This window comes from Mya arenaria, chromosome 12 (genome assembly GCF_026914265.1).
Source record: "Mya arenaria isolate MELC-2E11 chromosome 12, ASM2691426v1".
Classification (NCBI taxonomy): Eukaryota; Metazoa; Mollusca; class Bivalvia; order Myida; family Myidae; genus Mya; species Mya arenaria.
Window position 1 is genome coordinate 32,384,423 of NC_069133.1, and position 16,406 is coordinate 32,400,828.

At 37.4% G+C, this 16,406-nt stretch overlaps 2 protein-coding genes across 8 annotated transcripts; one reads left to right on the forward strand and one right to left on the reverse strand.

The window, feature by feature from the left end:
• Positions 1 to 1,640: 1,640 nt before the first annotated feature.
• Positions 1,641 to 6,371, reverse strand: LOC128212187 (uncharacterized PPE family protein PPE40-like). 7 transcript variants are annotated; one of them, XM_052917508.1, is made up of 4 exons: positions 6,283 to 6,371; positions 4,883 to 5,935; positions 2,849 to 2,935; positions 1,641 to 2,089 (listed from the first exon to the last, which is right to left on the reverse strand). In XM_052917508.1, exons 2-4 carry the CDS (start codon positions 5,925 to 5,927, stop codon positions 2,067 to 2,069), a joined length of 1,155 nt encoding a protein of 384 aa, XP_052773468.1. In that variant the 5' UTR covers positions 5,928 to 5,935; positions 6,283 to 6,371; the 3' UTR covers positions 1,641 to 2,066. The 7 variants fall into 7 exon arrangements, with proteins under 7 accessions (XP_052773468.1, XP_052773467.1, XP_052773466.1 ...); XM_052917507.1 differs by having other exon boundaries at positions 2,831 to 2,935; XM_052917506.1 differs by having other exon boundaries at positions 2,822 to 2,935.
• Positions 6,372 to 7,803: 1,432 nt separating this feature from the next.
• On the forward strand, positions 7,804 to 14,512 carry LOC128212491 (putative succinate dehydrogenase [ubiquinone] cytochrome b small subunit, mitochondrial). The gene is made up of 4 exons (XM_052917973.1): positions 7,804 to 7,902; positions 10,144 to 10,290; positions 10,521 to 10,680; positions 13,498 to 14,512. The coding sequence occupies exons 1-4, from the start codon at positions 7,866 to 7,868 to the stop codon at positions 13,655 to 13,657; spliced, it is 504 nt and encodes a 167-aa protein (XP_052773933.1). The 5' UTR covers positions 7,804 to 7,865; the 3' UTR covers positions 13,658 to 14,512.
• Positions 14,513 to 16,406: the final 1,894 nt, after the last annotated feature.

A 16,406-nucleotide genomic window follows, 5' to 3' on the forward strand; every position in this document is an offset into this window, starting at 1 on the left:
TTTCAACAGTCAGAAATTTTAAAATAGTACTTTCATATATGTAATGGATGTCAGATTAACATGTTTATGTTGGAAACAGTTATGCAGTTTTCCTTTTAATATAAAATATTTTTCCTTGGGCTTTTTAGATATTCCATCAATTATCAATTTAATAATTTATCATTTTATATTCAAAGTGTTTGTTAATTGTTTATGCATAGCAATCGAATGTTACTTTGAATGCTTAGTTGCTGATTCAAAGAATATATCTTGTGATGTCTATTTTTACGTATATGTTGCTATTTTAATCTAACATGGAACGGCTAATATTGAAATCAGTCAGGGCTGTTAATATATATATATATTGTATTAGATTTTAGAGCAAATGTTTCATCTACGGCATGCACTTTTTAAGAGATTGAATTTTGGAATTAGTACCTTGGGTTTGTACTTTACTTTAAACACATTGAACAAAACAGAAACAAAACAAATCGTTAATGTTTAAGTTACGAAATAACGTGTTGACATAAAGTATACATGTTTTGACATCTGAGGCCCGAGGCCTTTCAATAGTTTGAAACAGTCATACTCTCGAAATCATTAAGTAAAATTTCACCATATTTCATCGATGTTAGATCGATCACAATTTTCGGACAACTTCCGTGTATGTGGATGTGTCTAGGTGTGTATATGTACATAATACACGAACTAATCATATATATTATTAGCCTTGGGCTCTATCTTTGACAACATACGCAAACCTTATAATGTTATCTGACATGAACTCTTGAAAATCAACGGCCATTTTCAAGGTACATGTCACAAATTGTTAATTCTTGCACCGAAACTGTATATCCGATGATGTTATTTTGACAACAAGTTATGAACTTCCTTGTAATACCCCCTGTCTGTATCAGAGTCGCCGTTTATGTACAAGTTTTGAGGAATCTTAATGCACTTCGACTAGTTTCTTTTTAGAGAGCATTTCTGACAAGTCATTACAAATAAAAAAAGTCTTAGGGACTTAAAAAATAAAATAAAGTATTAAAACCGGTTGTCGATATCACTTCTTTCTCATATCTCTCGAGCTAAAAAGAGCTTTGTTAGACCAGCAAATTAAACCCATTCTGGGTTCTTCCATCAGTCGGCTAAACTTTGCAACGATATTTTAAAGAGAAAAAATGTGTTACGCGATCGGTCATAGTGTCTATTTGAAAAGATATTTACTTCAGCCGTCTTGACATCAAGTCTTAAGCTTTATTATGTAACCATGAACGAATATTTACATCTTATATCTATATGCGATATACATTTAATGTCCGCCATATATGGAGAGCGTACCATATATACATCAGGAAGTGGAAATATGCGCACTTCTATACAAAACACACAGCCCGAACTAAGTAGCCTTTCATTATCGTATGGTACGATCGATTTTTGTCGAATCTTTTATTCTTGATTGCAATATATTTTTTAATAAAATAGTTTTAGATGGAAAATTGCTCCAGGCTTATTAATATGTACAATTTAAATTCATAATTATAGTTCTGACACTGGTTTTGTATTCGTTTATAACACGGCCTCTTGTTCATAACGCTTTCAAGATCTTCAATCGGTCGGAACATGCTCAAGAGATAACAAGATGATTTTTTTACTTCCTCAACTTTATTTTCAACCGAAAACACAGGGATTAAGTTTTTAGTTCAAACACGTATATATCAAAATATCCAGCCACATTATTAACGATGGACTCTTTAAAGTGTGTACATGAACATGGATTTCTTAATAGTTGGATAGGTTTAACACCACATTACAGTAGAAACACTGAGCAGAAATTACAAACACAAAATTTTGTTTCTACATGTGTACATTTTTTTTCTCAATAAAACTTACAATAAACAATACAAGAGCAAAGCACCTCTATATGTACGTTTTACAAAATATTATGACTAGAAGCAACGCAGACGCAGACACAATCAAAACACTTGTTTCTTCTCTCAGCAAATTATTTTCTGCGAAAATGTTCAATGTGTTCCGAATGACCTCCCCTCAGCGCTGCGCATGCCAGACCACCACTGGCCTGGTAACTACTTCCTCCTCCTTTTGCCCACTGAAAATGACAATTAACTGTCCAAAATATCACCTCTCAAACAATGTATAAGTATTTTATGTAGTGTGCATAAAATACATTCTTAATTATCACATAAATATGGCATATATACACAATATTGTATATTCGCTGTATACTTTGTACAAACGTGATTAAATAGAGTTCTGAGACTTTAAAATGATTAACTATATTTGGCTTTGTTAAGTCAAGTCTTAATAAGTAATTTTGCTAAATGTAAAAGCGTGCCACGCTGAAGATTTTTCTAGAAATTTAGGCTAACACACACCAGCCTGCTTGTTTACTTACATTTAATATCCATTAATTTAAAATAGAAATAACAAATATGTTTGAAAAATGCATAGCTTTTTTCATTTCTTTAGTTTGTCTTGAAACGATACATTTTACGGAAAGCCATAACACTCATGCGTGAATTATGGCCAAAACTTTTGCTGGTAAGATATGTGTTTAAGGAAAAAAGCACACGATGCCTTTTTTAATAACAAAATGATAAAGTGCTAGATTATACATTTACGAAAAGTGGTGAAGCGATAGAAATGAAATCAAGAGCAAAATAAAAGTAAGAATGCCAATGGCATAGCAGGCAAAGCAGGAAAGACAAAGTATCAACAAAACCAGTGCGTAAATGCTATATTACCTTTATCATGCACATAAATAAGTGTGCAGTTTATTTTCCCCGGCTCATGCCCTGCCTACCCTGCATGACCGGCATACCCGGCATACCCTGCATAGTCTGCATACCCTGCTGCATGGGGAACATCATGGGGGTGGGGACACTTGTGGGCATGTTAAAAGGGAGCATTGGAGCAGGGGGTGGGGGCATCATGCCTGTGTTGCCATAGAAACAATAATGAGGAAATGGTTTGGGTTGCTATGGCATTTAAGCGAAATAAATTTGATTGAAATAATGCAATGCACACGGACACTCGCAGCCTCTCCCGAACGTTACAACCAGATGATAGGCATGTGTACCCTGTATTCTTCGACGAACAGTGTCCCTTGACACTTTAAGCCAAGGAGAGAAAACGAATTATAACAAAATGTTCTCTAAATAGAATGATATAAATGTTATTAGTAGTATTATCTTTGTGGCATGATTTGTCCGCGTTTTTGTTAACAACTTGTGTGTACCAATATGGTATCATTTATCAAACAATGGTTGGTTTTCAACAATTTTATTATAAAAATAATAACAAAATTAATAATGAACAATATTAATGAACATATCTTAAAACCTAGGTAACTGAAGTGTGTCATTATGTGATATGAAAACTAGTACAATGTAAAACAAAAGTGACAAGACTTGGGATATAACAATTCTAGATACAAACGAAGCCGCATTTTTGGATAAATTACTGGTATTTTACAAAGCAATTAAAAATAAGTTTGTGCAAACTAAATAGAGAAATAATAAATACGCAATGCCCTTAAAATGTCGAAACTATTTGCCAGTAAACGAGTTTGCCGATGGCCCGTTTGCGTTGCTGTTTTGTGCAGATAAGCGAGAGCTAGCAGTGTTAGCAAATATACCCGTGCTTGAAGGACGATTTTGTGAATTAATAGCACTTCCACTTTGAGCAGCATTGTTTGAGTTAAAAGCACTGTTTGCGTTCATTCCACTGGAGTTTGTGTTCCATGTGTTTGAAGCACTATTTGCAAAGCTATTAGAATTGGTATTACCCAAGTTGGAGTTTGCGCTGTTCGACGCTTGTCCATTCGAGATACCGTTCGTGTTAAATGTGTTCAAAGTGGCAGTGTTTGTGGAACTAAACTTGTTAGTTGGTGCGCTATTAGTGTTGCCGGTGTTATCCCCGAAGTTTGTTCTACCGGGACCCGGGTTTTGCAAAACCGTAGAAGCTTGGTGTGGAACAATACCGCTGAAAGGCTGAATTCGGCTTGTGACGGGTCTACCATTATTGTTCAAAGCAAAGCTATTTCCGCTTGCAGAAACAGTGGATCTAATACCGCCAGTGGGTGCACCAAAAGCACCAGCCTGGGATAAGCCGCTTTGACCAAACGCCCCACCATCCATCCCCCTAAAGCCAGCGTTTCCGAAAGGTGTCGATGACGATGAAGAGGTCATGAAGCCACCATTTGATTGGCCGAAACCATCGTTACCGAACCCGCCGTTGCTCATACCAGCCATCTGTCCGTTAAGAGGAAGTCCAATTCCACTCATGCTGCCGGACGACTGAGTGAGACCGCCCTGGGATCCGAAGCCACCTTGGGTCTGCTGTCCAAATGCACTCGACTGTGTGAGACCGCCAATGGGCCTAGCGGAGGAAGTGGAGCCAACGGGGTTGCCCCTTGCGTCAAAGATGGTCCTTCCAATTTCTGGACGAGAAAGAGGAAGTTGGTGTCAAACTTAATGTGTGCGTCCGTTTATAAACCATTAGGATATTGTAAGTCACCCTAGAACATTTACTTCAAGGGTGTTTAAATGTGTTAAAATGTCCAGTTGTTTTCATTTATTAGTTGTCATTTATGACTGGAATTGTAAAGGATACCGTCCTTTTTCGATTGGGTACGTGCGAGTGTCCATGTGCTTTTTCATTATTGAACACATACAATGTACTATTTGCAAAAACAATAACGTTTATAAGAAGTTTCAAAACAATTTACAATTATACTAAAATGAAATTCAAGAAAACTTAACATACAAAAATACACATAAGATTTTATGTAAATTACTTAAGTAATAAAACCAACTTTACTCATTATTTAGCAAGAAGAAGAATATAAACAAGGTCAATCAGTCAAATATAAATCACTTACCCATTCCCGGCATCATTCCACGTCCCATCATCGGTGAAAAGGGGCCGGCCATCATCATTGGTCGCCGTCCCATCATTGGGTTCATAGGGGCAAACATGTTCATATTGGGGTCCTGGAAGGGGCCAAAAGTGGTGGGTCTGCTGGTGAAGGGGGTAGCAAACTGTCCAAATGGAGACATTCCCGGCATTCCTGGCATTCCACCCATTCCAGGCATTCCTGGCATTCCACCCATTCCCTGCATTCCGGGAGTTTGTCCAAATTGTTGTTGTTGCTGTCCGAATTGGGTTCCTTGTCCGTTGAATTGTCCGTTTTGTGCAAGTTGGTCGTTAAATAGAGAGCTCTGAGCCTGGGAATTTGTGAATCCCATCTGGTTGAAGTCGCCACGGTTGAAGTTTCCCATTGCGGTTGGATCCGAGAACATTCCGTTGTTGGTCTGGGACATACCGTTCTGGGCTCCCATTCCCATCTGATTCATCTGGTTCATTCCACCACTCATCTGATTTCCCATCTGATTTCCCATCTGATTTCCCATCTGATTGTTCATTTGGTTGCTCATTTGGTTGCTCATTTGGTTCATTTGTCCATTCATACCCATTTGGCCGCCATTCATACCCATTTGTCCATTCATTCCCATTTGGTTGTTCATTCCCATCTGTCCACCGGAGCCCATGCCCATTTGCCCATTCATTTGATTTTGCATACTATTCATTTGGTTCATTCCTTGGCCTTGGCCTTGGCTGGACTGTCCAAATCCTCCCATATTCTGATTGGTTCCCGCGGATACCAAGCCCCCGCTTCCACTTCCACTGTCCTGCTGGGTCAGTCCGCTGCCGCCTCCGACGCTGCCAAATGTACCAGATGAGCTCGTAGGCATTGGGCTTCCAAAAGCGTTGGATCCCGGGCCGCCAGACGCCAAGTTGGTGGCAGCCGCACTGCCGCCGCCGCCATTGGAAAACATTGCGAAGTTTGAGAAGTCACTGTTTGCGCCCTGAGAGGCCGCGAATTGGATAAGGCCCACACACAATAAACCGACCGCTATCCACATGCTTATTTCTGCAAAATAAAACAGTTATTGGAAGGTAAAGAAATATCGCCAATTTTCCATAATAAGCATAATATAATTATGTTATGATGTACTAAAGTTCTGCCTATTCAATCAACACACTTTAAACAGAGTTTATGTTTTTCATATTTGAATAGTTCATATACGTGCATCACATACAATTAATATATGCTAAGATCGATCTATTTTTCATCATTTTTTTTACATAATCATCATATTTTTATCACTCATAATTCTGATTCTAACAGCCAATACCGTTAACGATCTTGGTGTGATCTCTGTTTAAAATCCTTCATTATAAATTGTTACATTAATTGCTTAAAAGGATGAAACTTACCTGTCTTATTTCCAAAATTGAAAAGAAAATTAAAATCCGCTTCAGATTGCTTGATACTTAGTTACTGAAATTTTATTTCAACTGTCGAGTTTTATTCTCGTTCGCCAATAAGTTTTCAACACATTACGGAAGTGGTGTATTTTTTCGTATTTCCGTAACAGTGCGTCAACCAATCAGCAGTGAGCTACGTATTTCATTAACGACAGAAAAGGGCCTTTTGAAAATCAATTTTTGAATGAATAAATCGTACAAAGTGACTAATTTCATACATGACAGTTACAATGTGAGGTTATGACGTATGTGTAAGTTGTTATGCAATTAGTATTTGTCATAGTAATTTATGTAGTAGAAATTGTGACTGCCTAAATGACTTTCTAAAATCGCCATTACGGTTGTTAGTTTGGTAAGGATTCTTTTTATTCAAATTAAACAGCATATACATACATGTATATCTTATTTGAAAAAAACAATAATAGTATGAATCAGCCCGCCAGAAAACAAGTATACAAAATACCTTTGGCCATTAAATATAGCAAACATAGCAAAATATCTTATGATTGCAATACTTATACATGAATGTATTATTATATACACATTGAATATGAGGAACACGTAATTTTGTATGTAGGGGAGAGCTAAGAGACAGATACAGTGTTTAATCCCCTGTCATATCATCATAACATAATGTTTGTACATACACATTTTAATAAACAATTTTAATGAATGAGTAGCCTATTTGTCATTGACGGGACGGGTAACATCTAAGTAACGATGTCACTCTGAGGTGTGACCCTTACCTACTGGAAAATAGTTCAAATTCAGACCGTGCAACATTTTGACGGTGAGGGATGGTTTGAGGACAAATATGTTGTTATGTTTGAAGATACGATGAGTAAACTCAATAGTAGTGTGTGTTTCAGATAGTGGTTTTCATGATAAAACAAATGTTTGTATTTTTATTCAAACATAACCAAAGTGGATGAAATATCTTAAATCTGATCGCGTTTCACCTGCTTTAAACAGTTAAAAATCATATTTCGATAAGGAAATTTGCCATTGAAAAATCAAGCTTCAATTTTAAATAAAAAATGAAACATAAACAAACAAAAACACAACCAGAAATATTTGCTATATTTAGGACACTTGGCAATAAGCTATATGATTGTTTGTTGAAAAAATAGTTCGTAAATATTGATTTTGCCCGATGAATCAGTAAAGATATATATCATACCAATGCAGGATATTAATCTGACCAGAGGTCCCAGGATTTGACTTCGTTAATCGTAAATGACCCGAAATTGTCATGTAATTATAAATCGCTGAACTACTGAAGAAACGTTAGACTGTTTAACACCCTTGTCATACACATATTCGTTACATAACTGTATCACTGTACCACACAGCGCACAATGAAATTGATTACATGAGAAATTATTTCAGTTGAACAACGATGCATAGACAGGGGACGTCAACGCGTCAGAGTAGACGACAGAGAAGGTATTAGTTGTCTGCAACCAGCCAGTTTTTGTTTTTATTTAGGGTAGTTTCAATGACCTTCACCTTTACTGAAAAACGAAGAGAAGATGGCATCTTCGGTACTTTTTCGCTGTCTAGGTCGAGGTAATTTGGATTTTTCTGAATGACATTATGATTTATGTACATCTTCCTTAAAACTCTGACCTATTAAATGAATTGCTTAATTTAGTGGAAAAGACGGTTCGTTCACCTAAACCTTTAATACTCGTAACATCTTGTTAACATCCAAGACGAAGGTCAAGTTCATATTCTTCCGTAATTTGCAAGAACAGAATACATTGAGAAGGACTTCCGGATTTTACCATTCCAGAAAGTTATTTTACACACTTTTTGGTCTTTTAAACATGCTATAGTAAATAAGGATACTAAATCCAAGGTTATAGTACAGCGCTTCAGTCTGAAGTTTGTACAGACTTTTCCCTTTTCCAGAGACTTTCCTTACAAAACTAAAACACTTTTGACAACTAAATAAAAAAATTACCAACTGTACAATATTTTTTTTGTTATAATATTTAATGTGGTTGTTTTTATTGTTTGTCAAATATTCAGACAGACCATTGCTCCTCCTTTCATAAACTATGGTTGAACGGCTGATTGTACAGTACTTGAATTAGTGCGAGGGTTCTACATATACATTTAAAGAGGAAAGAAAAATTAACAATAGTTCATGAAAGTTTGATTTTATAAGATATATTTAAACTCACCTGCAGTCTGCGAACTAACTTTTCAGATGAACTTGCCCTTTCGGGCATCTCCCTAGCAATTTTAACTTGCCCGGACCAATTTTCACTTGCCCGAATAAATTTCAAATAAAATATAAAGCAAAGATCACATCAGAGTTGTTTTATTCATTCTCTAAATGACAAAAGAAGAGAGAAAACAGTATCTTCTGTCATCTCGACATCATCATCATCATCATCATCATCATCATCGTCGTCTTTTTCGTCTTTTTCACCAAAGAAGTCTTTCATGACACTCGTTTCCTGAAAAATTACAAGGCACATATTTACTCATGTAACGGTATAATAATTTTCTGAAATGAAATTTCATGCAATTACCTCTCAGCAACAACACAAGTTTTAGATATTTAAGTACCTGCTGTGCAATATCATCATCATCATCATCTATCCCTACTAGGTCCTCCGGCTCCTCATCTGGATCAGAAATGACATTTTCTGATCTATGACCTTCGTCTTTGAAACGCTTGCATCGGACTGGTTTAAATCAATCGTCCAATCGGCTTTCAATTTTATACGCATAGTTATAAGCGTCTATTGATTCGGACTGCGGAGTAAGGCCAAAAAAAATATGTCTGGTTCAGGAAACGTTGTCCCAAAAAATTAGGAGGGTAGGCATTTTTTCCATTTTTTTTTTTTTTTTTTTGGACGTATGTTGTCTATGTGTAGACGATGCACAGAGCAGTCAGATCACTTTGTAACTCCCAGCATGTGGTATTGTGATGTGTGCTTGTTTCAATGCAGTCATTTAACCACATAGTAACAGAGCATTTCAACCCTGTATTTTCTGTAAGGACCACAATGGAAATAAGGTTTAATCAACTACCTGTACCTTTCTGGTATTAATTTTAAAAGACATCAAAAATACAAATATTAAATTCGATCTTTTTTTCAAAAGCAAAGGAAGGCACATTTCACCTGCCAAAACGTTCCGCCCGGGCCTAAACTAGTTGCGGCTTCATATCTGGTGGCAAACAGTTTGGGGTTGGTTGGCCCATGGAGCTCCTCGAATACTTCCGAAGCTGTGCAACCATGCTGGACCGCTTTCATGACCTGCCGCTAGGCTCCATGTTCACATTTTTAGAGTTTTATGGCCATCAAAGTGGCTGGTGAACACGCCATGGGCGCCACCATTGTTGTGCGCTCTATTAACCCAAAGATCGATATAAACGCGCTCTATTAACCCAAAGAGCAATAACTACAGAAAAGAAAATTTTCAATACGCAGTATAGCGGTTTTCGGCCGCGATTTCGAAAAAAAAGTTTAGGGTCGGCGGGTAAAAAATAGGGTCGGTCGGGTTTCCTGAACCAGACATATTTTTTTTTTTGGCCTAAGTGTACCAGTTGATACAGACCGCGTAAAACGTCATCAAATTTAGCGACTTTTACAAAGACGAGTAATACGTCATCAAATTTAGCGTATTTACTTTGTTTGTTGATTTTCGGATAAACGATTTCGTTCTCTTTTTTCACTTGCCCGATCGGGCAAGCAAATACGATTTTTTACTTGCCCGACGGGATTTTTACTTGCCCCGGGCATCGGGCACATGGGTTATTTCGCAGACTGCACCTGTTATTTTACATTGCAGGAGGATCAGTGATCTTCAAAGCACAAATTTCACCATCTCTTCTACGAGCAAGTGTTCCCTCAAAGACAATATGTCTAACACCAGCAGCAGCATCGTCTATCCCGGTTCCTGAGTACTTCAGAGCCCGCAGAGGACCTTATACACCCGGTATTATTGCACTGTCACTAATTAAGAAACTTAAACTTTGGCAATAATTGATATTCAGACGCCTTAAAATCATCAACAGTGTTTGTTTGAATTGTTATAATGCAAGATTGCAGTTGAAAATGAAGGACTTTTTTGTATGTATGGGGGTATATTTTACTTTTAATATATTAGCTACTTTCTCTCCAAATTGTTGTGTATAAAATGGCTTTAATTAACTATAAATATTTCAGAGGAAAAGCAAGGAAAGCACATGATGTTTGCATCCACCCACTGGAAGGTTGAGCGAGTGTTGGCCGTCAGTATGATAGCCATCATGCCCTCCGCATTTTTCTTCCAGGGGCCTGTTATGGACTTTGTCTTCACCACTTCAATCTTTATGCATGCTTTCTGGTTTGTTCACTCTTTAGTTTTAAGTAGTGTAAAAATGATGGTGCTTTTTTGTTTTGTAAAATTTGGTGGCAATGTCTGAGAACCTAGCTTATAAGTAATATATTAATGCCCCCTTCGAGGAAGAGGGGTATATTGCTTTGCACATGTTGGTCGGTCGTTCCGTTGGTAGACCAAAGCTTGTTCAAGTGATAACTCAACAATCTTTGACGTATGGTCATCAAACTTGGCTTTAAGGTTGGGCCAGACCTGTAGATGAAACCTATTAATTTAAGGGGTCATCAGGTCAAAGTTCAAGGTCACAGTGACCTTTAATGGTAAAAGAATTTCAAAGCTGGTCGGAGTGATAATTAAACAATGCCTAGAACTTTGGTCATCAAACTTGACATGGAGGCTGGGCTTGACCAGTAGATGACCCCTATTGATTTTGGGGGTCATCGGGCCAAAGGTCAAGGTCACAGTGACCTTCAATGATAAAAAGTTGTCCAAGTGATAACTTGACAATGCCTGCACCTATGGCCCTCAAACTTGACTTGGAGGTTGGGCCTGACCAGTAGATGACCCTTGGGTCACAGTGACTGGACAATTCCTGGACCTAGGTTTATCAAACTTGTCATGAAGCTTGGGCCTGACCAGTAGATGACCCCTGTTGATTTTGGGGGTCGTCAGGCAAAAGGTCAAAGTCACAGTGACCTTTAAAGCGAAGAAGTAAACAAAGCTTCTCCATGTGATGTCTCAATAATATCTAGTTCTGTGATCATCAATATTGACATGGAGGCTTGGCCTGTCTTGTAGATGATGCATATTGATTTTAGAGGTCATTAGGTCAAACATCACAGTGACCTTGAATGATAAAAGGTTGTCCGAGTAATAACTCGGCAATGCCTGCACCCATGGCCCTCAAACTTGACTTGGGGGTTGGGCCTGACCAGTAGATGACCCCTATTGATTTTAGGGGTCATTGGGTCAAAGGTCAAGGTAACAGTGACCTTGAATGCAAACTCTACAATTTCTTGACCTATGGTAATCAATCTTGACATGGAGGCTGGGCCTGACCAGTAGATGACCCCTATTGATTTAAAGGTCAAGGTCGTAGTGACCTTGAATGCGAAAATATTGTTTGAGCGATAACTTGAAAATGCCTGCACCCATTGCCCTCAAACTTGACATTTAGGTTTGGGGTGACCAGTTGATGACCCCTATGAATTTTTAGGTCATAGAGTCAAAGTTCATGGTCATAACTCATATTCAACATTAAATTTTTTCATATTTACTTATTCCCTGCTGTTAAGACTTTTTATCTGCAAATATCAGTCGTCATCTGAACATGGTTAAAAAACTGTACTTACTGTCTTCACACTTTGAATGGTCATAATCTTACAACTGCCTCAAAGGCATCCAATGTCAATGACAAACCAGCTTTTATTTCGGTCCATGCACATTTCATTCAATTGTGCAAATAATCCTGATAACATGGCGCTCAGGGGGAAGGGGGCATAATGTTGACAAACATCTCTTGTTGTTATTGATCTGAGATCTCAATATTAAAATTCATGAAAATGGTTTTGGAGCGCTCTGTTATAATCATTCACTTTTGGATATGAATATACTTTTTAAATTCCTTTGAATCAAAATTTGTTTGGGGAATATACAGGAGTATTCATGTGTAGGGCCATATGATTCAGGTCGAATTTAATGGGTTACAAACCATTACCTTCTTACTGAATTATGGATGTTGATGCCCTATAGTAATCACCCCATCCATCTGTCTGTCTGTACACATATTTTATGGGAGTTTTGTTAATAACTTTAAACTTGTCAGCCAGTCATATCAAATTCATGCTTCAGAAATTTCTTAACAGTAACAATATATTACTCTTTTGTGACAAGTTTTGTAACTTATGCTTAAATCTTGTCATATTTATGGCCATTTGTGAACATTTTTTATAGATTTGTTAATGACTTTAAAATTAAGCTATTAAGTTCAAACTTTCTTTTATTGCTCACAGAAATAATTTGCTCTTTCATGAAAAGTTGTACTACTCATGCTTGAATATTATTGCATTTATTGTCCTTCGTATACTTAGAAACTATACCATTTTTATGGTTTTGTTAATAACTCAAAAAACTAACAAGATATTATTAATTTCAAACTTTTGATAATTTTTATCAATTGGTATACATATTTAATACAGAAATATACAGGTTCAATTTGACTTTGTTTACAAACAACAATTTTTATATAGTCCTGTTTTCATGTTTGAATTTTCCCAAAATAGGTGTCTGGACAATAACTCATGAACTGGTTGACAGATTTCAATTAATTTTGGTACACAAGTTGAACGCCATTAGATACAGATTATGTTTGACATTGATTACAATCCTCTAATGTCCCATTCAGTCCACCAATGTTTGATGGAGTTATGTCCCCTTCAATCCTCCAATGTTTGATGGAGTTATGTCCCCTTTAATCCTGCATTTTTTATGGAGTTATGCAGGCCTCTAAATCCACTAATTTTTTATGGAGCTACATTGTATGACTGCTTTTCAAATGAACAGTTAAACATTCCTGTGAGCAGGTGTGGTGCGGGGATTTTCATCACTTCTGTGGAAGCTCTTGTTTCAAATGACGTGAATTTAATGAAAGTTTTTGTGTATATAATGTAATGACCTTTTTAGAAGACCTCATTAATTAATGAACAGCAGTTAGATTAAAAGCGCACTCACATTTGGAAATTAATTATGGTACATGCTTTATATTTATATAGATATTTCACTTGCATTAACAATAGAAAATATGATTTTTTCCTTTTATTTCAGGGCGTTTGACCACGTGATGTCAGATTATGTGCAGAAATTCTTCCCCCCCGTCCACAAGATTTGGTACCTTATTTCAATTGTGGCCTTCGCTGGACTCATGAATTTCAACTATAATGATGTTGGCGTCACAACGGCCATTGCCATGCTGTGGAAATTGTAAATTTCACTATGAAAATTAAATGATACATTTAAAAAAAACAGTGAAAAATTTTGTTGATTTTTTTTTAATAATGTAAGTTTTCCATCAAAGATTTGTCATGTTTTTGCTATATTTTTGACAGGAAGAAATTAAAATAATGTATTGTTAAGACTTGTTGAAGTTTTATTCTAAAAATAATTACAGTTACATAATGAAGAAGCAGCTTTTATTTCCATACACATAAATATATTTATGTATAGAAGACAAACTCTTAGGTAATTTGTAGTATTTTTTCTGTCCTTAAGTTCCTGTTTTTCATTCAGACCATCAAAATAAATCCCTGTTAAAATGGTTAAATAATCATGGCTTAAAAATACTGGTTATAAAAATATGTCTTTGTGATCATTCTTGTGCTTGTTAATGTAGAAAGTTAACAAAAAGCTACCCCCTGTTCAAAAGAACATTATTGTAATTACATGGTTTTGTTGTTTAACATTTATATTGTAATGTGCTGGTGCATTTAATGTGCTTGAATTAATTGCCATGATAAGCTTTTCTGATGTAATAAAACTGCAATGTGAGTCTTTTTTCTGCCTGGTTACATATTAATTTCAATATGTGTCTTGTATTCTAAATATAAGAACTTGTACCTTGTTACTGAAATAATGCTAACTTGCTGAACAGTTACTCACTTATTTTGAGTAAAGCTGCTATGACAAATGTTTTAATATCCAGACCCATAACAAATGCTGTAAAGATTTTCCCTTTGGTAATAGTGCTATAAATATTTTTTTTTATTTTCTGATTGTGTAGCTTATTTTTGTCTGCAGTCTTTATCTGATTCAGTTGTATTTAAATAAATATTTCATAAATATACTTTGATGTTTATTTTTGATATTTGTTTCACTGTTATTCATGCATTAATGCATTCGGCTATTTATTTTGTAAGTAGTGCAGTATAAGAACTCGACTAGTAAAAGAAATCATTTCAATTTGATGGAGTTTTAAGATTAATTTCACACAATGCTTGTCAAAGGGACATAACTCTAACATAACTGAGTTCATAATGCAGTATGTCTACAGGGACAGGCCAGGCAAACAATGACATACCGTGATGTTGAATGGTACAAGGGACAGAACCCAAATTCTGTAGACGCACACAAAAACACAAACAGAATACTTCAAAATCTATGTCCGATCTACTTTGGGAATTAGGTAAAATCTCACGCATGTAACACCCCATCAATCAGATTAAATAACCTGATATAAGTGTCAGAAGTCGTGTATAGAAACAAACACTGGTTGAATAGAAGTTCTTAAAATTTCATGTTCAGACACGGTTTAATAAAGCAAATCCTTTGAAAATGAGGATTTGAGTAGTTAGAAGACTTAGATGTAAAAGTATTTGAGTTTAGATATGTATATATTTTGAATTTTATATTTATATTTATTCAAAAATGTAAAACACGAAAGTGCCTTAATATCCAAACCAACGCTAGTAATACTTATTACTGAAATACTGGTAAGTGTTCTATAGAAGGAGACTCGTGGCAAAGTCGGAGGCACAGGCGTGACAGTATTCTATAGAAGGAGACTCGTGGCAAAGTCTGAGGCACAGGCGCGACAGTGTTCTATAGAAGGAGACTCGTGGCAAAGTCAGAGGCACAGGCGTGACAGTGTTCTATAGAAGACTCGTGGCAAAGTCAGAGGCACAGGCGTAACAGTGTTCTATAGAAGGAGACTCGTGGCAAAGTCAGAGGCACAGGCGTGGCAGTATTCTATAGAAGGAGACTCGTGGCAAAGTCTGAGGCACAGGCGCGACAGTGTTCTATAGAAGGAGACTCGTGGCAAAGTCCGAGGCACAGGCGTGACAGTGTTCTATAGAAGACTCGTGGCAAAGTCAGAGGCACAGGCGTGACAGTGTTCTATAGAAGGAGACTCGTGGCAAAGTCCGAGGCACAGGCGTGACAGTGTTCTATTGAAGGAGACTCGTGGCAAAGTCAGAGGCACAGGCGTGACAGTGTTCTATAGAAGGGGACTCGTGGCAAAGTCCGAGGCACAGGCGTGACAGTGTTCTATTGAAGGAGATTCGTGGCAAAGTCGGAGGCACAGGCGTAACAGTGTTCTATAGAAGGAGGCTCGTGGCAAAGTCGGAGGCACAGGCGCGACAGTGTTCTATAGAAGGAGACTCGTGGCAAAGTCGGAGGCACAGGCGTGACAGTGTTCTATAGAAGACTCGTGGCAAAGTCGGAGGCACAGGCGTGACAGTGTTCTATAGAAGGAGACTCGTGGCAAAGTCAGAGGCACAGGCGTGACAGTGTTCTATAGAAGGAGGTTCGTGGCAAAGTCAGAGGCACAGGCGTGACAGTGTTCTATAGAAGGAGGCTCGTGGAAAAGTCAGAGGCACAGGCGTGACAGTGTTCTATAGAAGGAGGCTCGTGGCAAAGTCCGAGGCACAGGCGTGACAGTGTTCTATTGAAGGAGGTTCGTGGCAAAGTCAGAGGCACAGGCGTGACAGTATTCTATAGAAGGAGACTCGTGGCAAAGTCAGAGGCACAGGCGTGACAGTGTTCTATAGAAGGAGGTTCGTGGCAAAGTCAGAGGCACAGGCGTGACAGTGTTCTATAGAAGGAGGCTCGTGGCAAAGTCAGAGGCACATGCGTGACAGTGTTCTATAGAAGGAGGCTCGTGGCAAAGTCGGAGGCACAGGCGTGACAGTGTTCTATAGAAGGAGGTTCGTGGCAAAGTCAGAGGCACAGGCGTGACAGTG